The 20,632-nt window shown below is 44.5% G+C and overlaps 1 protein-coding gene across 1 annotated transcript in view; it reads right to left on the bottom strand.

Moving 5' to 3' along the window:
- Positions 1 to 20,250, bottom strand: part of rae1 (ribonucleic acid export 1) — a 44,079-nt gene extending 23,829 nt beyond the window's left edge. The window contains exons 1-5 of the mRNA XM_080205138.1: positions 20,051 to 20,250; positions 17,249 to 17,340; positions 7,931 to 8,035; positions 5,236 to 5,328; positions 352 to 438 (exon numbers count right to left, since the gene is read on the bottom strand). Of these exons, the coding sequence (XP_080061264.1) occupies positions 352 to 438; positions 5,236 to 5,328; positions 7,931 to 8,035; positions 17,249 to 17,332 (369 nt within the window). The 5' untranslated portion in view covers positions 17,333 to 17,340; positions 20,051 to 20,250. The remainder of the gene's footprint in view (positions 1 to 351; positions 439 to 5,235; positions 5,329 to 7,930; positions 8,036 to 17,248; positions 17,341 to 20,050) is intronic.
- Between the last annotated feature and the right edge of the window lie 382 nt (positions 20,251 to 20,632).

Below are 20,632 nucleotides of genomic sequence, written 5' to 3'. Positions count from 1 at the left end.
GTGCAGTGACCTTCCTTCCAATTTGGCCAGCAGATGGGAAGACCTTTGGGCTTTGCTTCCAGCAAAGTCAGCAGGATTTACATTGGAGTCGCCAGTGGGGAATTATCAATCCGTGCTCTGCTTTTCCATGGCCATAGTTTGTCTCCCATGTTGTCCTGCTAACACAGGCACACGTTAACACTTTGCAGACACACAAAACAGTCTAGTTCACTGTTGGCAATTTGCAGACTTGCATGTTTTTTTTTAAAGAGAGGTAGAACAATATCTAAAAGTGAGGATGGGAGCCCGTTCCGTATCATACACATCTTACCTACACCAAACAGTACTGTGAACATCTGGCTATCCACTTACTTGTGCAATCTGTATTGCCTGGTTACTGTTGAGGTCCCACATCTTTGCTGTTTTATCACATGAGGCTGTGACCACTTTGCTTCCATCCTTTAAAAAAGATGAAGTTGCGTTACTGCACAGGGTTACGGGAGACATATCAATAGAAACAGCACTCAGACTGCAATGAAAACAAAACATAACATAGCCTGCATAAAACCATTCCCACTCAGTGCACATAACTTTCATTAAGTGTACATTTTATTCTATGTATCACGCTAAAAATTCTTCCATAGTGATTTACGCTATTTTCTAAAGCTGCAGGCCCATTGTCAATTCTGTTGGCACTCAGTCCAAATCCTGAAACACCCTGTCTGATAGCAAGGGGGATCAACGCTGGACTTTGGGGGAAAACGTAACTGGTTCGATTAGTAAGTTTGTGAACGATACAAAGGTTGGTGGATTTGCGGATAGCAATGAGGACCATCACAGGATACAGCAGGATATAGATCGGTTGGAGACTTGGGCGGAGAGGTGGCAGATGGAGTTTAATCCGGATAAATGTGAGGTAATGCATTTTGGAAGGTCTAATACAGATAGGAATTATACTGTAAATGGCAAAACTCTTAAGAGTATTGATAGACAAAGCGATCTGTGTGTACAGGTATACAGGTCATTGAAAGTGGCAATGCAGCTGAAGAAGGTAGTCAGGGAAGGCATACGGCATGTTTGCCTTCATTTGCCAGGGTCCTGAGTTTAAAAATTGGCAAGTTAGGCTGCACTTGGAATATAGTGTTCAATTCTGGTCGCCACACTACTAGAAGGATGTGGAGGCTTTGAAGAGGGTGCAGAAAAGATTTACCAGGATGTTGCCTGGTATGGGAGGCATCAACTATGAGGAGAAGTTGGAAAGACTTGGTTTGTGCTCACTGGAACAACGGCAGTTGAGGGGCAACTTGATAAAGTCTACAAGATTATGAGAGGCACGGACAGAGTAGATAGTCAGGAGCTTTTTCCCAGGGTGGAAGAGTCAATTATTAGGGAGCATAGGTTTAAGGTGTGTGGGGCAAGGTTTAAAGGAGATGTACGAGGCAGGTTTTTTTTTTACACAGAGAGTAGTGGGTGCCTGGAACTCGCTGCCGAGGCAGGTAGTGGAAGCAGATACAATACTGACTTTTAAGGGGCGTCTTAACAAATACATGAATAGTATGGGAATAGAGGGATATAGTCCCCAGCAGGGTAGGGGTTTAGTTCAGTTGGACAGCATGGTTGGTGCAGACTTAGAGGGCTGAAGGGTCTGTTCCTGTGCTGTAATTTTCTTGTTCTACAAGACAGATGTTCCCTGGGTGCCTTAGTAATGGTGGGCAACATCATCTCTAATTTTTCTTTTGTTGGACGTGGCGTATTAATTTTAAGTGCCTAGTACCTTTATCTTTTTGCATTAACTTGTGCTTGGTCTGCATGGGAATGTACAGGTTACCGTGCACGGTGTGGTTTTACAAAGAGCATTGCCGGTGGACCACCTTCTTGCACCACTACAGTCTGTGTGGTCACGGTATTTCCACAACTGACCCAGCAACGGGAACCCAGATATTTGGGTTAGCTGGGATGGCGTTCAACTTGGAGGGGAACCCGGAGTGACGGTGCTCCTCTCATGCAGCTCCCGCTCTTGTCCTTAGCAAGTGTCCATTTTATTAGATGTATCATGCTTAATAACCCCTTCCCCAGTCAAAGGAACCTTAGTAAGCTGATTGTAGAAGATATGACAGTGGCCAAGGAACACTGATGGTGAAGAGAGTGGATGTGTAAAATGATGGTAGGGCTGCCCAGGTTGTTTGGTCCTCGATAGTACTGAGCTTTGAGTTGCAGTTACATCCATCACACTCCTGCTTTGTGCCTTGTAAATGCAGCAATATCTTTTAGAGTGAGGTGGTGTATTGCTATAGAATACCGGCCTCTGACATTTCAACAGTGCCCAAGACATTTACATGCTGGCTCAGTTATTTCCGTTCCAACGTTGTCTCCCAGGTGGATGATGATCGAGAAAATCATGGGGAAGTGGTTATAATATGAAATATTACAAGGCAATAGGTGGTTATTCGACCCAATCAATGACTATCAAGAACTATCCCGTTAGTCAAACTGACCTGCTCTTTTGCTATTTCTCAGTCATTTAACGTAATTTCTTTTTAAAAGTTATTATTGAACCTGATTTTATCAGGCAGCAGATTTCAGATCATAAATATTCCCTGTGCAAGAAACACTCTCACTTCTGGCTCTACCGCAAGTTAACCTAATTTGGTGTCCTTTGGTTGATGAGTCTTCAGCCAGTGAATATTCATCCTTGCTTAGACTCCTGCCTTTGGGGTGTCTCTCCAATCTCGCCTTCAACGCCTCTGCTCTAATTACAATAATCCCAGCTTGTTTAATTCCTCTGTGTAACCGAACTGCCTGATTTCCAGGGCTGTTTGAATAAACAATCCCTGTGCCACGTCCAAGGCTCTAACATGGTTTCTAAAGGATGATGCTCAGAACTTGGCAGAATACTCCAGCTGACTGTACTATTTAATTCCTATTCCCTCTCCTCATTCTTCCCATTAAAATGTATCACTTCAGACTGCATTAAATTTCATCTTCCACGTGGATGCACATTTCATCAGTGCCTCCTGAAATCTGTTAATAACCTTCTCATCGTTAACATGTTTCTCCTCAATTTACTGTCACTCTGACATTATGTCCTGTATACCCTGAGTCCAGTTGTGATGATCTGTGGAACTGCAAAAGAGACTGGACACTGTGCAAGGTGAGGCGATGGCCTCGTGGTATTGTCACTAGACTATTAATCCAGAAAATCAGCTAATGTTCTGGGGACCCAGGTTCGAATCCTGCCACGGCAGATGGTGGAATTTGAATTCAATAAAAATATTTGGAATTAAGAATCAAGAATCTGCTGACAACCATGAAACCATTGTCAGTTGTCAGAAAAACCCATCTGGTTCACTAATGTCCTTTAGGGAAGGAAATCTGCTGTCCTTGCCTGGTCTGGCCTACATGTGACTCCAGGGCATCAGCAATATGGTTCACTCTCAACTGCCTTCCAAAGGCAACCAGGGATGGACAAATAATGCTGGTCAGCCAGAGACACAGTAAGAAGTCTCACAACACCAGGTTAAAGTTTATTTGATAGTAGACTCACAAGCTTTCAGGGTTTGTCCCTTCGTCAGGTGAAGGGAGAGTTCTGGTCTCAAACAGAGCATATAAAGGCACACACAGTTTACAGAATACTGATTAGAATGCGAGTCTTTACAGCTAAGGCCGAATGCCTGTGATCTTCGGGTAAACATTCTCTAAGGCGGCCTTCATGACATATGACAGCACAGAGTCACTGAGCAGAAACTGACAGCCAAGTTCCGCACACATGAGGACGGCCTCAACCGGGATCTTGGGTTCATGTCACACTATCTGTAATCCCCATGATTTGCCTGGGCTTGCAACATCTCACTTACTGTCCTGTCTGGAGACAACACAAATCTCTTTAACCTATGCTTAATGCTATCTCCACTCACATTGTCTGCACCTTTAAGAGTTGAATAGCTATTGAGACGTGCATTCTAATCAGTATTCTGTAAACTGTGCGTGCCTTTATATGCTCTGTTTGAGACCAGAACTCTCCATTCACCTGACGAAGGGGCAAACCATGAAAGCTTGTGGTTTACTATCAAATAACCTTGTTGGACTTTAACCTAGTGTTGTGAGACCTCTTACTGTGTTTACCCCAGTCCAACGCCAGCATCTCCACATAATGACAGCCAGAGACACCCATGAATGAATAATAAAAGAAAAATCAAAGTCATGCATCCCCACTTCTGATTGGATGGGAATAGAGCCTGGGTGGGATTGTTGTTGGTGCAGACTTAATGGGCCAAATGGCCTCCTTCTGCACTGTAGGGATTCCATGTATGATGGAAAGAAGGTCATTGATGAAGGAGTGGCAGAATAGTTGGGCCTGAGGAATGTGTGAGGATCTCTTACACATTGGTGTTGAGATGGACTAAAGAGGAAAGTCAACTGGAGTACCTACTGATCCTTACAACTGTATCTGCCTGCTGGATCAGGACAAGGCTGTGACTGGGGCATTGTCTATGGTGAGATAACTCACTGGGAGTCACCATGTAAACTCACTTGAATGGAGCACTGGGGATATTGGACACTGTCCTCCATGAGGAATCAATACCTTCAGAAGAGGAGAAAATACCGGAAGTCATTGGCTTGGCATGAAAAATAAGGATGCCAAAGTATTCAGTTCTTCCACTGGTTTCCTCAGCTTTAATCGTGAGACTGAAAATGAGGCAAGCTGGCTGCTTTAAGGCCTCTGTCAGTTGCTTTCTGGGAATGTCAGTGTTTCATGGACAACAGGTCTGTGCACACAGCATCCTCTCTCAGTGGCACTGGCAAGGTCTGCAATTGAGGAAGTGTTAGGAGGGAGGCCTTTGTAACACTTAGTTGGCAGTGCAAGTAGTTACGGCTATGAAAATGGTTAATGGGTCTTCGGTTATGTACCTACAAAGGGTAGTGATGCCATGCGTGAGGAGCTGCGTGTAACTAGCAAAATATAAAGGAACCGGAGAGAAAACGCTGCCCACTCCAGGTTGGCATGCTATCCGATTTCTATTTGAATAACTGCACTAATCATTTCTCTGTTCAAAACTCTAGCCCTCTGCCTTCAGAGTCAAGGTTTATCCTCATTCACTCCAGGATTTTTCAGCTGACACTGTCTTGACTGATCTCATGAGGCAGGAAGATAAGGAAGAGCAAGCTTCCGAGCTATTGTGCTGACAGGATCTCCTGTTCAACACCGAGTAGAACAAAATGAATTTGTCACACAAACCATTGAATAAATAGACCTACGTCACTCCAACAGACATCCAGCACTGGACCCGTGTGCATCTGCTGAGCCTTTGGGACAGTCTGCCCACTATCTTGAATCTCCCAGCAACGTACCTTCAAAAATAAACAAAGTACTTAGAAAAATATCTACACTACTGGCTCAAGACAATACAATACATGCAGGACACAAAAACAAGACCACTGAGAAATACTGACGAAAGGATACTGTTATGTGGTGAGTAGCTCATGAGGATTAATACCTGGGAATCTCTCCCAGGAGAAGTGAGTAAACCAATAAAGGAGGCCAAGGTGAGAACGTTCATTCCAACCAACGTGGCTAATGAACTGACAAACACTTGACCCGCAGCTCAAATAGATGCCAGACAAACTGCTTCAACCAGGAAATAAAAATTGCTTCCAATAGACAAGCCTCCATGCCAAACCATCAGCTGTGCCAACCCACATGCCTGCGTGCATCGAGGAAGCTACGGTTTTCAAAGGAAGAATGGATGGCGTCACAGAATTTAAACTGCAACACAACTGGGACCTTGTAATTAAAAAGAGCCATTTAGTCAGCAGCTCCCAGTGGCCCCAATGGGAAGTGGACAGGATCACGCAGCTGACTTCAAAGCAAAACGTCTTCAAATTTCACTAGAATTGAAGCCAGCAGACTACCAGGGGAGTTCAGTGTCCTCGCTCCAGCGCACTCTCATGGGATCTGACTCTTCAATTGGTTCTAATGACAGTCCAAAGATGTTCAGGTTAGATGGATTGGCCATGGTAAATTGCTCCTTAGAGTCAGGGAGATTAGTGGGGTAAATACATGGGGAATGGGGATAGGGCCTGGGTGGGGTTGGTCAGTGCAGACCCGATGGGCCGAACGGCCTCCTTCTGCACTGTAGGATTCTATGATTCTACAACACTTCGAACAAGAGAGTCAATTTGCATTGATTGCTTCCCAGAGGTTGACTAACCTGATGCCCATTTTGTTTTTAACTCTCAGCAGAAACCTGATAAATTAAAATTCACCAGATTGGAAGAGCCAATGGCCATAACAGTGCAAAGTTGCGAGAGCAGCCTGCCGCTTTGGTTGTTGGTGGCATCAACCCCTGTTGTTATTGGACAGTTTTCCTCTTGGGCACATGGCTGGAGCTCCAACACAGGCACAGCTCTCATCATTGTCAAATTGGCCAGCCTCCTCAATGGCAACCAATGACCAATGTGCTTTGTTTAGCCTTAACATGTTGCAGGACAGAAACACTTTGATTGGAATTTGTTTACGTTGTTGGTGTTCATTTTGTTTCGCACCAATTAGCATTAAATACAGAACAACGAATGAGTGAACAACAGTAGATAATTTGGCATCGTACTTAACAAACACAACCTCAATACAAAAAAAACTGGAAATACACGCACAGTGATTTAAGTTTAAGTTTATTTATTTATTAATTAGTGTCACAAGTAGGCTTACATTAACACTGCAATGAAGTTACTGTGAAAATCTCCTAGTCGCCACACTCTGGTGGCTGTTTGGGTACACCAAGGGAGAATTTAGCGTGGTCACTGCACCTAACCAGCACATCTTTCGGACTGTGGGCAGAAACTGGTGCACCCGGAGGAAAGCCACGCAGACACAGGGAGAATATCCGCATAGGCAGTGACACAAGCCGGGAATCGAACCTGGGTCACTGGTTCTGGGAGGCAGCAGTTTAACCACTGTTCCACCGTGCTGCCCTTGCACCTGTAAAGAGAGCACCAGAACAGCTCCTTAAGCCTGTCCAGCCACGCAGATCATCTATACCTCAATTCCATTCATCCGATTTTGATCCACATTTTTTGACAGCCTTAAACAAAAAAAGCAATCCAAGTCTTGAGAATTTCAGTTGATCGCTAGCATCCACAGCCATCTGGCAGAATGGAGCTGCAGATTTTCATTAACCTGTGTGTGCAAAAGTGCTTCCCGATTTCACTCTGGTATGGCTCAGTTCCAATGTTAAGATTAAGACTAATCTAAGATTACTGCAGATGCTGGAATCATAGACAAAAACAGAGAATGCTGGAAAGTGTCATCAGGTCTGACAGCATCTGTGATGAGAGAATAGAGCCACGTTGAGCTCTGACAAATGGTCATCCAGACTCAAAACAGTGGTTCTATTTTCTCTCCACTGTTGCTATCAGGCCTGCTAAGATTTTCCAGCATTTTCTGTTTTTGTTTCATTGTGCCTCTTGCTTTCATCAAATTAAGTGAGAGTAGTTCTGTTCAAGGTTTCTAAACATTAATGGTTTTCATATCCAAAACCCATCTTTTTACTTAGACGTTAGCGAACCTGCAGTCTCAGGATAAGTGGCCAAACATTGAGGCCCCCGATGAGGGGAAGTTTCTTCAGAGGGTTGCGAATCTTTGGAATTCTCTACCTCAGAGGGTTGTAGATAGACCAAGATTGACTATATTTAAGGCTGAGATAAACAGATTTTTGGTCTCCCAAGGGAAGGGCCAGGAAAGTGGAGTTGAAGCCCAAGATCAGTCACAATCATATTAAATGGTGGAGCAGGCTCAATGGGCCGTACTCCTGATCAAATCCTGCTCCCATTTCTTATGTTCTTGAGAGTACAGAACTTAGTTTTCACAGTGATGTGCGGTGGAAGCTAATTAAAACACTGCAGAGAAGAGCAGAAGAGTAAGGCATAGAGGACCCTGCTCAGATTCAATACTCACATCGTTGGCCCAGGATCCAGCGATCAGAAAGTTTCCAGGTAATGTAGGAGGACTAAACTCCAGGCAACTGATGCTGTCATCAGGAGGGGACATCACTTCAATATCCTGTGAAAACAACATTGCTGAACTAAGGCATGGTATCTCAGAATGCTAAACACAACTGTCTTCTCTGCTTTCCGCACAATTGATGTCAGGTTAATTGAACTATTTCTCTGCAGTAACTCAAAATACAGATTCTTATGCCCACTAGCAAGAACATTTTCCCTTCCTCTCTACATTCCCCACATCCAACTGCCCCTCTCCTGGCACCAGGGCCTGATGGAATATACCCCAAAATACTGAGAGAGGCAAGGGAGGAAATTGCTGGGGCCTTGAGAGAAATCTTTGTATCCTCACTGGCTGGGGGAGGTCATGACGTGGAGATGCCAGTGGTGGACTTGAGTAAGCACAGTTAAGAAGTCTCACAATACCAGGTTAAAGTCCAACAGGTTTATTTGGTAGCACAAACTTTTGGAACGCTGCCCCTTCATCAAGTGAGTGGGAGTCCTGTTCATAAACAGGGCATATAAACTCACAAACTCAATTTACAAAATAATGGTTTGGAATGTGAGTCTTTACAGGTAATCAAGTCTTAAAGGTACAGGCAATGTGAGTGGAGGGAAGGTTAAGCACAGGTTAAAGAGATATGTATTGTCTCCAGCTAAGCAAGTTAATGAGATTTTGCAAGCGTAGACAAGTTGAGGCAGTTACAGATAGCGTGACATGAACCCAAGATCCCGGTTGAGGCCGTCCTCATGTGTGCAGAACTTGGCTATCAGTCTCTGCTCAGGGACTCTGCATTGTGTGTCAAGAAGATTTCTTACATGGGAGGTCCCAGAGGATTGGCGAAGAGCCAAAGTTGTTCCATTGTTTAAGAAGGGTAGCACGAATAATCCAGGTAATTACAGGCCAGTGAGCCTTACATCAGTGATAGGGAAATTATTGGAGAGGATTCTTCGAGACAGGATTTATTCCCACTTGGAAATAAGTGGACGTATTGGACGTGACCTCCCCTTTTGTGAAGGGGAGGTCGTGTCTCATTAACTTGATCGAGTTTTTCAAGGAACTGACGAAGATGATTGATGAGGGTAGGGCAGTGGATGTTATCTACATGGACTCCAGTAAGTCTTTGATAAGGTCTCTCATGGCAGACTAGTGCAGAAGGTGAAGTCGCATGGGATCAGAGGTGAGCTGGCAAGGTGGATACAAAACTGGCTCGGTCAAAGAAGAGAGGGTAGCAGTGGAAGGGTGCATTTCTGAATGGAGGGCTGTGACAAGTGGTGTTCCTCAGGGATCAGTGCTGGCACCTTTGCTGTTTGTAATATATATAAATGATTTGGAGGAAAACGTAACTGGATTGATTAGTAAGTTTGCCGACGACACAAAGGTTGGTGGATTTGCGGATAGTGATGAGAACTATCAGAGGATACAGCAGGATATAGATCGGTTGGAGACTTGGGTGGAGTGGCGCAGATGGCGCTTACTCTGGACAAATGTGAGGTCTAATCCAAATAGGAAATGTACAGTATATGGCAGAACCCTTAAGAGTATTGATAGGAAAAGGGATCTGGGAGGACAGGTACACAGGTCACTGAAAGTGGCAATGCAGGTGGAGAAGGTAGTCAAGAAGGCATACGGCATGCTTGCCTTCATCAGCTGGGGCACTGAGTTTAAAAATTGGCTAGTCATGTTGCAGCTTTATAGAACTTTAGTTAGGCTGCACTTGGAATATAGTGTTCAATTCTGGTCACCACACTACCAGAAGGATGTGGAGGTTTTGGAGAGGGAACAGAAAAGATTTACCAGGATATTGCCAGGTTGGTATGGAGGGCATTAGCTGTGAGGAGAGGTTGGAGAAACTTGGTTTGTTGTCACTTGAACGTCAGAGGTTGAGGGGTGACCTGATAGAAGTCTACAAGGTTATGAGAGGCATGGACAGAGTGGATAGTCAGGAGCTTTTTCCCAGGGTGGAAGACTCAATTACTAGGGGGCATAGGTTTAAGGTGCAAGGTTTAAAGGAGACGTATGAGGCAGATTTATTGCACAGAGGGTGGTGGGTATCTGGAACTTGTTGCTGGGAGAGGCAGTGGAGCAGATACGATAGTGACTTTTAAGGAGTGTCTTGACAAATACATGGATAGGATGGGGATAGAGGGATATGATCCCTGGAAGAATAGGGAGTTTTAGTTTAGTCAGGTTGCATAGTTGGTGTAGGCTTGAAGGGCCGAAGGACCTGTTTTTGCGCTGTAATTTTCTTTGTTCTTTCTTTCCATGCAAGCGTAGGAAATGTAACAAGCGCACATTTGTCTTTTCAAACCTGCTGCCCTAGGCCATTTTTTATTAATTCATCTGTGGGACATGGGCGTCACTGGCTGGCCAGCATTTATTCCCCATCCCTAGTTGCCGAGGGCAGTTAGGAGTCCATCACATTGCAATGGCTCTGGTATCACAGGTGAGCCAGACCAGGGCAGCAGATACATGGGACCACCGCCACCTGCAAGTTCCCCTCCGAGCCACTTAAATTTTTATTTAATTGTAGCACCGTTACACCTGATTCCAGTTTCTCCCTCTCAAACTGCAGGATAAATTCTATCATATTTGGAATTAGAATACAAGAGTGGGGATGTACTTCTGAGGCTGTATAAGGCTCTGATCAGACCCCATTTGGAGTATTGTGAGCAGTTTTGGGCCCCATGTCTAAAGAAGGATGTGCTGGCCTTGGAAAGGTCCAGAGGAGATTCACAAAAATGATCCCTGGAATGAAGAGCTTGTCATGTGAGGAACAGTTGAGGACTCTAGGTCTGTACTCATTGGAATTTAGAAGGATAAGGGGGGATCTTATTGAAACTTACAGAATACTAAGGCCTGGATAGAGTGGACTTGGAGAGGATTTTCCACTAGTAGGAAAAGCTTGAACCAGAGGGCACAACCTCAGGCTAAAGGAATGTTCGTTTAGAACAGAGATGAGGCAGAATTTCTTCAGCCAGAGAGTGGTGAATCTGTGGAACTCTTTGCTGCAGAAGGCTGTGGAGACCAGGTATCTCTAAGACAGAGATTGATAGGTTTTTGATTAATAAGAGGATCAGGAGTTATGGGGAAAAGGCAGGAGAATGGGGGTGAGAAAAGTATCAGCCATGATTGAATGGTGGAGCAGACTCAATGGGCCGCATGGTCTAATTTTGCTCCTATATCTTATGGTCTAAGACATGATGGGAGATAGGAAATTACAGAAAGAGACAAGTTTAAGGTACTGTAGGGGGAAAACCGGGGCGGGGGGTGGGGGGGGGGGGGGGAGCGCAGTTTAGATCAGAGTTGAGGAGGAACTCCTTCACTCAAAGGGTGGTGAACCTCTGGAATTCTCTGCCCGTTGAAGTGGTAGAGGCTACTGCGCTAAATATATTTTAGTTACGGGTGGATAGGTTTCTGACACACAGGGAATTAAGGGTTATGGGGAGAAAGCGGGAAAGTGGAACTGAGCCACTTCAGATCAGCCATGATCTTATTGAATGGCAGGGCAGGCTTGAAGGGCTAGATGGCCTACTCCTGCTCCTATTTCTTATGTTCTTATGAAAACATAGGAAAGATCTTTGGTTCAGTGGGCTAGAGGAAGGGAGGAAATCAAACAGAGGGAGAGAGCAGAGTGATAGTCTCAATCTCTATACCAAAGAAGTCCTCGAGTTCCTTTTACTGGTTTTTGCAGTTGAGGGTACAGAAAGCATGGGAGAGCAATTTATGAAGATGGTTTGCAGTGGAGAAGTGATTATCCTTATCTGGGTTCTATTTGCATTCTAAATAATGCTAGAATGGTGAGCAGTTTTGGCAGACAGGGCCCATTGGTGTTCTATCAGCCAGCCAGTTAGAACATAGAACAGTACAGCACAGTACAGGCCATTCGGAACAATGTCCAAACCCAAGATCAAGCTATCCCACTCCCTGTAATTCTGGTGATAAATCAGTTGTGGTAATAAATCAGTTATCTGCTATAGATGTGGACTTAAGCAGCACTGATGAGGGACAAACCAGAGTAATAGTTTTAACAGAAACAAGGACATCAACAGTTGAAGTGAGGATGTGATTGAACAAATTGATTATTACATAAATGCAATAGTGAATATAGGGCAAAGAACAAAGAAAAATACAGCACAGAAATAGACCCTTTGGCCTTCCAACCCATGCTGATCATGATACCTGCCTAAACTAAAAACGTATGCACTTAGAGTCTATATCTTCCATTCCCACCCTATTCATCTATGTGTCTAGATGTCCCTCAAATGGCACTATCGTAGCTGTTCCATCACCTCCCTGGGCAGCACATTCCAGATATTCACCGCCCTCTGTGTAAAAAACTTTTCCTCACACATCAGGGGTCAGTTTTTGTACAAAGCATGCAGGAGGGTTTCTTGACTCAGTATGTTGACAGGCCAACTAGAGGTGAGGCTATATTGGATTTGGTGCTGGGAAATGAGCCAGACCAGGTGCTAGACTTGGAAGTTGGGGTGCATTTTGGTGATAGTGACCACAATTTGGTTACGTTCACCTTAGTGATGGAAAGGGATAGGCAGGAACCTCGGGTCAGTAGTTTTAGCTGGGGAAGGGTAATTATGAGGCTATTAGGAGAGAATTAGGAAGCATAGGTTGGACTAGGAGACTACAGGGTCTGGGAACGTCCGAAATGTGGAGTTTTTTCAAGGAGCAGCTACTGTGAGTCCTTGATATGTATGTCCCTGTCAGGCAAAGAGGAATTGGTCGAGCTAGGGAACCGTGGTGCACTAAAAAAGTTGATTCGCTGGTTAGAAAGAAAAAGGAGGCTTATGTCAGGATGAGACTTGAGGGCTCAGGTAGTGCACTGGAGAGCTTTAGATTGGCTAGGAGGGAGTTAAAGAGAGAGTTAAGAAGGGCTAAAAGAGGACATGAGAAGACTTTGGCTGATAGGATTAAGGAGAATCCTAAGGCGTTCTATAGATATGTTAAGAACAGAAGGTTGGTTAGGGCAAGATTAGGGCCAGTTAGAGACAGCAGTGGGAAGTTATGTGTGGAACCGGAAGAGATTGGAGAGGCATTGAACCAATATTTCTCTTCGGTATTCACGCAGGGGGACATAAATGTAGCTGTGGAGAACACTGGGTTACAGGGTTGTAAACTGGACAGTATTGCAGTTGATAAGGAGGATGTGCTAGTTATTCTTGAGGGTTTGAAAATAGATAAGTCCCCTGGGCCGGACGGGATTTACCCCAGGATTCTCTGGGAGGCAAGGGAGGAGATTGCAGAGCCTTTGGCTCTGATCTTCAGGTCGTCGTTGGTCACCGGTATAGTGCCAGAAGACTGGAGGTTAGCGAATGTTGTCCCATTGTTTAAGAAGGGGAACAGAGACTTCCCCGGGAATTATAGACTGGTGAGTCTTACTTCTGTTGTGGGCAAGGTTTTAGAAAAAATTATTAGGGATAGGATTTATAGTTATTTGGAGAGTAATGAAATGATTAGAGATAGTCAGCATGGTTTTGTGGAGGGTAGGTCGTGCCTTACTAACCTTATTGTGTTTTTTGAGGGAGTGACCAAAGAGGTAGATGGGGGTAAGGCAGTTGACGTGGTATATATGGACTTTAGTAAGGCGTTTGATAAGGTTCACCATGGAAGCCTTCTGCAGAAATTGCAGATGTATGGGATTGAGGGTGATTTAGGAAATTGGATTAGGAATTGGCTGGCGGATAGGAGGTAAGTATTCGACATGGAGTTCAGTTACAAGTGGTGTGCCTCAAGGATCTGTTTGTAATTTTTATAATTGATCTGGATGAGGGTATAGTTGGGTGGATTAGTAAATTTGCTGATGACACCAAAGTCGGAGGTGTGGTTGATAGTGAGGAAGGGTGTCTTAGTCTACAGGGAGACTTGGACAAGTTGCAGAGCTGGGCCGAGAGGTGGAGGATGGAGTTTAATGCGGAAAAGTGTGAGGTAAATCACTTTGGCAGGAATAATGGATGTGTAAAGTATAGGGCTAACGGTAGGACTCTGAATAGTGTGGATGAACAGAGGGATCTAGGTGTATGTGTACACAGATCCCTGAAAGTTGGGAATCAAGTAGATAGGGTTGTTAGGAAGGCATACGGTGTCTTGGCGTTTATTGGTAGGGGGATTGAATTTAGGAGCCGCAGCGTCATGTTGCAACTGTACAAAACTCTGGTGCGTCTGCACTTGGAGTATTGTGTGCAGTTCTGGTCCCCACATTATAGGAAGGATGTGGAGGCTTTGAAGAGGGTGCAGAGGAGGTTTACCAGGATGTTGCCTGGTATGGAGGGGAGGTCCTATGAGGAGAGACTGAGGGATTTGAGGTTGTTTTCGTTAGAAAGAAGGCGGCTAAGAGGGGACCTTATTGAAACATATAGGATGATTAGAGGTTTGGATAGGGTGGACAGTGATAGCCTTTTTCCTCAGATGGAGAAAGCTAGCACGAGGGGGCATAGCTTTAAATTAAGGGGTGGTAGTTATAGGACGGATGTCAGAGGTAGGTTCTTTACCCAGAGGGTGGTGAGGGATTGGAATGCCCTGCCTGCTGCAGTTGTAAATGCGCCTAGTTTGGGGGCGTTTAAGAGATCCGTGGATAGGTTTATGGATGGAAAGTGTTTGGTTTAGGTTAGAGGGTCATTGTTTTTTAACTGGTCGGCGCAACATTGTGGGCCGAAGGGCCTGTTCTGTGCTATAATGTTCTATGTTCTATCTTAAATCAATGTCCCCTGGTACTTGACTTTTCTATGCTAGGAAAGAGCATATGACTATCCACTCTGTCCATGCCATTCATAATCTTGTAAACCTCTATCAGGTCACCCCTCAACCTTCGTCATGCCAGTGAGAACAAACAGAGTTTATCTAACCTCTCCTCATAGCTAATACAGGCAACATCCTGGTAAACTTCTGCTGTACTGTCTCCAAAGCGTTCACATCCTTCTGGTAGTGTGGCAACCAGAATTGTACACAATATTCTAAATGAGGCCTAAGATTCTGTATAGCTGCAGCATGTCCTGCCAATTTTTATATTCAATGCCCCGACTGATGAAGGTAAGCATGCCATATGTCTTCTTGACCACCTTATCCACCTGCTTTGCCACTTTCAGTGATCGGTGGACACGTACGCTCAGATCGCTTTGCCTGTCAATACTCCTAAGAGTTCTACCATTTATTTATAAGTCCTACATACATTGACCTTCCAAAATGCATTATTTCACATTTATTTGGATTAAACTTCAAGGATCCAGCTAACCCGTGCTCACCCTTTGGAATGTCTTGTTCTGAGATTAGCAATATACAGAATGGTTGATACTAGCCTTGTGAATGGCAGTTACACATTACAGATCGCTGGCTACAGACAGGTGCAGATTTTTCTCATTCATTCTTATGATCTGGTACCTAATGCTCGGAGCTTGTTAGATAATTTCAAAGATCAGTTAAGAGTCAATTACATCAATGTGGGACTGAAGCCACTTTTAGACCAAGTTAAGTTTTTTTCCTTAAAAAAACATGTGTCAACCAAATGGGTTTTTGTAACAAGTTAACAACTTCATAATGCTAAGTGGTTGCAGGGTGACTTGGAAAGGCTGGCTGATTGGGGAAATACTTGGCAAATACAATATAACATGGATAAATGTGAGGTTATCCACTTTGATGGCAAAAACAGGAAGGAAGATTATTATCTGAATGGTGGCAGTTCAGTAACAGGGGAGTGCAATGTGACCTGGGTATCATGGTGAAACAGTCACTGAAGGCGGCCGCGCAGGTGGTGATGAAAGCTAATGGCATGCTGGCCTTCAAATTGTCCAGGGCTGCCAATTATTTTTAGGGCATTGCACACTTTAGGAAATCAAGTGCACTTGCCAAAATAACAACTCCGGAAAGATTGATCTTAGCTCATACAATCCTTAAGGATTTGTATTCCCATTGCCCCTTTCCCAACCCCCAAACCTCCCAAAGCCCATTGCAACAGTTAATAGCTTTTGCAGTGTCATGATTGTTGTGATGTTGGAAATATGACAGCAAATCTGTCCACTACAAGTTCCCACAAGTGGGAACACAGGAATTAGGAGCAGAAGTAGGCAAATTCAGCCCTTCGAGCCTTCATGACTGATCTCTCCCTGGTCTCAAATTCATCTCCCCACCTGTTCCCGATATCTCTCTCTCCTTTTTTTAAAAAAAGGAATCAGACATATATCTATCTTCTTCCTGAAACCATTTAACGATTCAGACTTCACTATGCTATGGGCAGTGAGTTCCACAAATTCACCACCATCTGCAAGAAATAATTCCTCCTTATCTGTTTTAAATCTACCGCCTCTCAACCTATACCTGTGACCTTTTGTTCTAGATTGCCTCATAAGAGATAACATTTGGTCTATGTTTATTCTATCAATCCCTTTTAGAAATTTTATACACATTAATCAGATCCCCTCTCATCCTCCTAAACTCCAGTGATACAAGCCCAAACCGTTTAATTTCTCCTCCTCCTTTCATCTCCGAAATCAATCCGGTGAACTTCCTCTGAACTGCCTCCAATGCCACCACATCCTCCCTCAAATAAAGAGGAGATCAAAACTGGACACGAGACTCCAGTCTCACCAACACTAAGATGTTGCTTCTGGTTGAGGGATAAATATTGGCCAGGAAAACTCTTTGCTCTTTTTTAAATATTGCCATACGATATTGTAGACGCAGTTGAGAGGACAGACAAAGCAGCATTCCCTCAGTACTACACTGGACTGTTAGATTAGATTTTGTGCTCAAGCCCCTGGAATGGGGCTTGAAACCACAGATGAAAGTGAGCTGCAGCTGACCCTAAGGAACGCAACTTGTTATTCATACTAATGGGTGCACAGCAGAGTGACGCAGCGGTTAGCACTGCCGCCTCACTGTGCCAGAGACCCGGGTTCAATTCCAGCCTCAAGTGATGTATGGAGTCTGCATGTTCTTCCCCTGACTGTATGGGTTTCCTCTGGGGTATTCCGGTTTCCTTCCACAGTCTGAAGATGTGCAGGTGAAGTGAACTGGACATAGTAAATTTCTCCTGTTGTTCTCAAGATTAGGGGGATTAGTGAGATAAATATGTGGGGTTACATGAATAGGGCCTGGGTGGGATGTTCTGCCAGAGTTAGTGCAGACCAAATGGCCTCCTTCTGCAATGCAGGGATTCTATGATGATAAGATTTTCCCCATTTTATTTACAGTTGCAGTTACTACTTATCTGCTTTGGGCCGATATATACTCCATACCAGCAAATCCCCCACCAATGTATCATACCTTCATAGGATTGTGGTTGTCTGTTGTTGTCCCTCCAAACATGCCTCCTGTTCCAAATCCTCCGGTCGTTCCGAATATGCTCATTTTAGGCTCTGCAAACAAATAGTTTTAGCCACATAATGATTAAGACTTACGATGAAATAGGACAGAATCTACTAGCCAGTGGATTACACTGGCCAGTGCCCGGTGTGAAAAAAGAGCACACCGAGAGTATTAAATGAATTAAGGTGGGAGGAAACTCACGTTGAGGAAAATAACCATTGCAGACCATCTAGCTAAATGGTCTACTTTGGCTTTGTGTAAGGTCATATAATTCTACGCAACATCACAAGCCATTTAAAAGTTAAATATGGAGAAAAATGATGAAATTAGGAAACAATATCTTCCACAATAGTCAAACTAACAAAGAAGTTGTGAGCATGTATTTAAGTTGTTTCCAGTTTTAACACAGCTTCCACCTGTAACGATGAGACAGATTGGTGAGGATTAATCACAATGCCAAGATCCACCTCAATCAACAATTCCAGCACAGATTCCATAACAAAAAGGCAGAATTCCTTTTAGAGATTTGACTGGGGTTTGGATGGGAGAGCCAGAAAATACCACAACGATAGTTTAAAGTTTGAGTTTATTTATTCGTGTCACACGTAGGCTTACATTAACACTGCAATTAAGTTATGGTGAAAATCCCCCAGTCGTCATGCTCCAGTGCCTGTTCGGGTACACTGAGGGAGAATTTAGCAATGGACAAGCACATCTTTCAGACTGTAGAAGGCAACCGGAGCACTCAGAGGAAACCTGTGCAGACACGGGGAGAATGTGCAAACTCTGCAGACAGTGACCTAAACCGGGAATCGAACCCAAATCCCTGGCTGTGATGCAGCAGTGCTACCACTGTGCCATCAATAGGTTCCGAGATGGGTTGGTGGATATGGTGTTTATTACCAAGGGAACTTCCCATTTATTCTCATTCTTACAGCGATTGCATTGTTTCTGGACACCCAATTCTGGGTCGATTCTCTGTTCAGCTCAGTGTCTGATCCCCACCTCCGACAGCACCACCATTGATAAGGAATTCAAGTTTCCTTTTTGTCCACCACACTCCAGGCAAAACAGCTTGGTGTCACCCTGGATAAGGCTCTCACCAGTCAGCGTGCAATCTCATCAATACCAGCCAAAAAAAAAGTGAAAACCAGGGTGAACTAGACCTGGTAACTCACCAGGATCTCTTTGGAAAATATGGCAAGAACACTTTACACTGCACAGTGGCTCCAGTCTACCCTGCTGCAGAATACTGCTCTGCCTGCAGCTTGTGTGCTAACATCTTGAATGTGCAGCTAAACTCTGCCATGACGGCAGTGTTAGAGACCATGAAGTCCATTTCAATTGAGTGGTTTTCTGTGCTGCTCTACGTTCAGACACCTGCCAGGGTGTTCCGCGAAATGGGTAAAATCATGAGCATGCTGACCTTTCCATTCACAGAATCACAGGAAATCTACCACGAACAGATTTAAAATCCTAACAGCAGTTAATATTCACATAATGTGTATTACCCACTATCCTGTGAGATAGAATTGAGGACACATGTAATATAAGATATCAAAAGATCAATTGTCCCAACAATACCCATAACGTTTACCATCTACAAGACGAACATTGAATCCCTACAGTTCAGAAGGAGGCCATTCAGCCCACTGTGCCTGCACTGACAATAATCTCACCCAAGCCCTATCACTGAATTTACCTTATTTGTCCCCCTGACATGATGGGACAATTTAGCACGGCCAATCAACCTAACCCAGCCATATTTGGAGTGTGGGAAGAAACTGGAGCACCCGGAGGAAGCTCACGTAGAAACGGGAAGAATGTGCAAATTCCACGCAGACAGTCACCCGAGGCCAGAATTGAACCCAGGTCCTTGATGCTGTGAGGCAGCTGTGCTATGCACTCTGTCACCATGCAGTGCTAATGACGCACGGTAACAATGATACCCATATCCCAAACAGAATTTTAAAAAGTACAGATCTCTGACTTTCCATGAAGACTGTGGATAGTTCACAACCTGCAGCGGGCAGTGATGATGTGACCACCCATTCCGTAAGTGAAAAACAGGGAACCATCACACCAAGCAGCACTGTGAGCCACACCACGGTCTACATCTCACCATCCTGCTCACTGAGATGTGGAAGGAGGCACAGCGGTTAGCACTTTTTGCCTCTCAATGCCAGGGACCCAGGTTCAATTCCCAGCTTCGATCACCATCTGTGTGGAGTCTGCACATTCTCTGAACAGGTTTCACCCAAGTGCTCCAGCTCTGACAAAGGATCATCCAGACTCAAAAATCATAGGAATAGAGCCAGGGTGGGATTATTGTCAGTGCAGACTTGATGGGCCAAATGACCTCCTTCTGCACTTCAAGGTTTCTATGCGATGCAATGAAACGTTGGCTCTGTTTCTCTCTCTGCAGATGGTGTCAGACTGGCTGAGATTTTCTAGCATTTTCTGTTTTTGTTTCAGATTTTGTTTCAGATTCCAGCATCCGCAGTATTTTGCCTTTATGGCTCCGGTTTCTTCCCACAATCTAAAAGACGCGCTGGTTGGGTTCACTGGCCATGCTCAGTTCTCCCTCAGTGTCCCACAACAGGCGCCAGAGCGTGGCGACTAGGGGGTTTTCACCGTAATTTCATTTGGACTTTTAATGCAAGCCTACCTGGCACACTAATAAATAAACTTCAAACATCTCAGGGAGGGCATCGGATGCACATCCAGTGCAGAACACCTCAGCTCTGTGTTAAACATTACCTGCAGCCTCCTGCTGCTGCTGCTGCTGCACACACAGGCGACCCTCGGTGCTTCTGGCCCTGGGTTACTCCCAGCCTGGGTTTCCGCTGGCTGCCTGGCTCCTTCTCCGGGTCTCTCTCTCTCTCTCTGCCTCTGCCCACTCTCAGCTCTCCTGTCCCCGGCTCTAGGCCCTTTCTCTCCCACACAGCGCTCCTGACGACTCGCCGGAGGGAACCGACACACCAACTGCATCATTCGCGAATGTACTTCCGGTTTCAAAACATTGCTGCATTTCAGAACGTTGGTACATTTCCAAGTCCAGCAATGTGTCTTTCTCTCTGACAATATCATTACAGTGCTACGTTTTGTGTGCTATTAATTATGTGCAATATTGGCTCTAAGGGAAAATAGTTCGATTTTTTAAAACAATTTTAATATTTTAAATTATATATTTCACATAGAATATATATAGATACAAGTCAGTCAGCTCAATTGGTTTATATTTCGTACCAATCTCCCTTCCATTCCACCTACCTCCTTTATTGGCAAGTTTCCTTTTGAAAGCTCTATTATACTTAAACGTGTAACTTGTTAGGAATCAAG

This window comes from Carcharhinus amblyrhynchos, chromosome 16 (genome assembly GCF_965287045.1).
Source record: "Carcharhinus amblyrhynchos chromosome 16, sCarAmb.v2.hapA, whole genome shotgun sequence".
Taxonomy (NCBI): Eukaryota; Metazoa; Chordata; class Chondrichthyes; order Carcharhiniformes; family Carcharhinidae; genus Carcharhinus; species Carcharhinus amblyrhynchos.
This window is presented reverse-complemented; position numbering and strand designations above follow the sequence as displayed.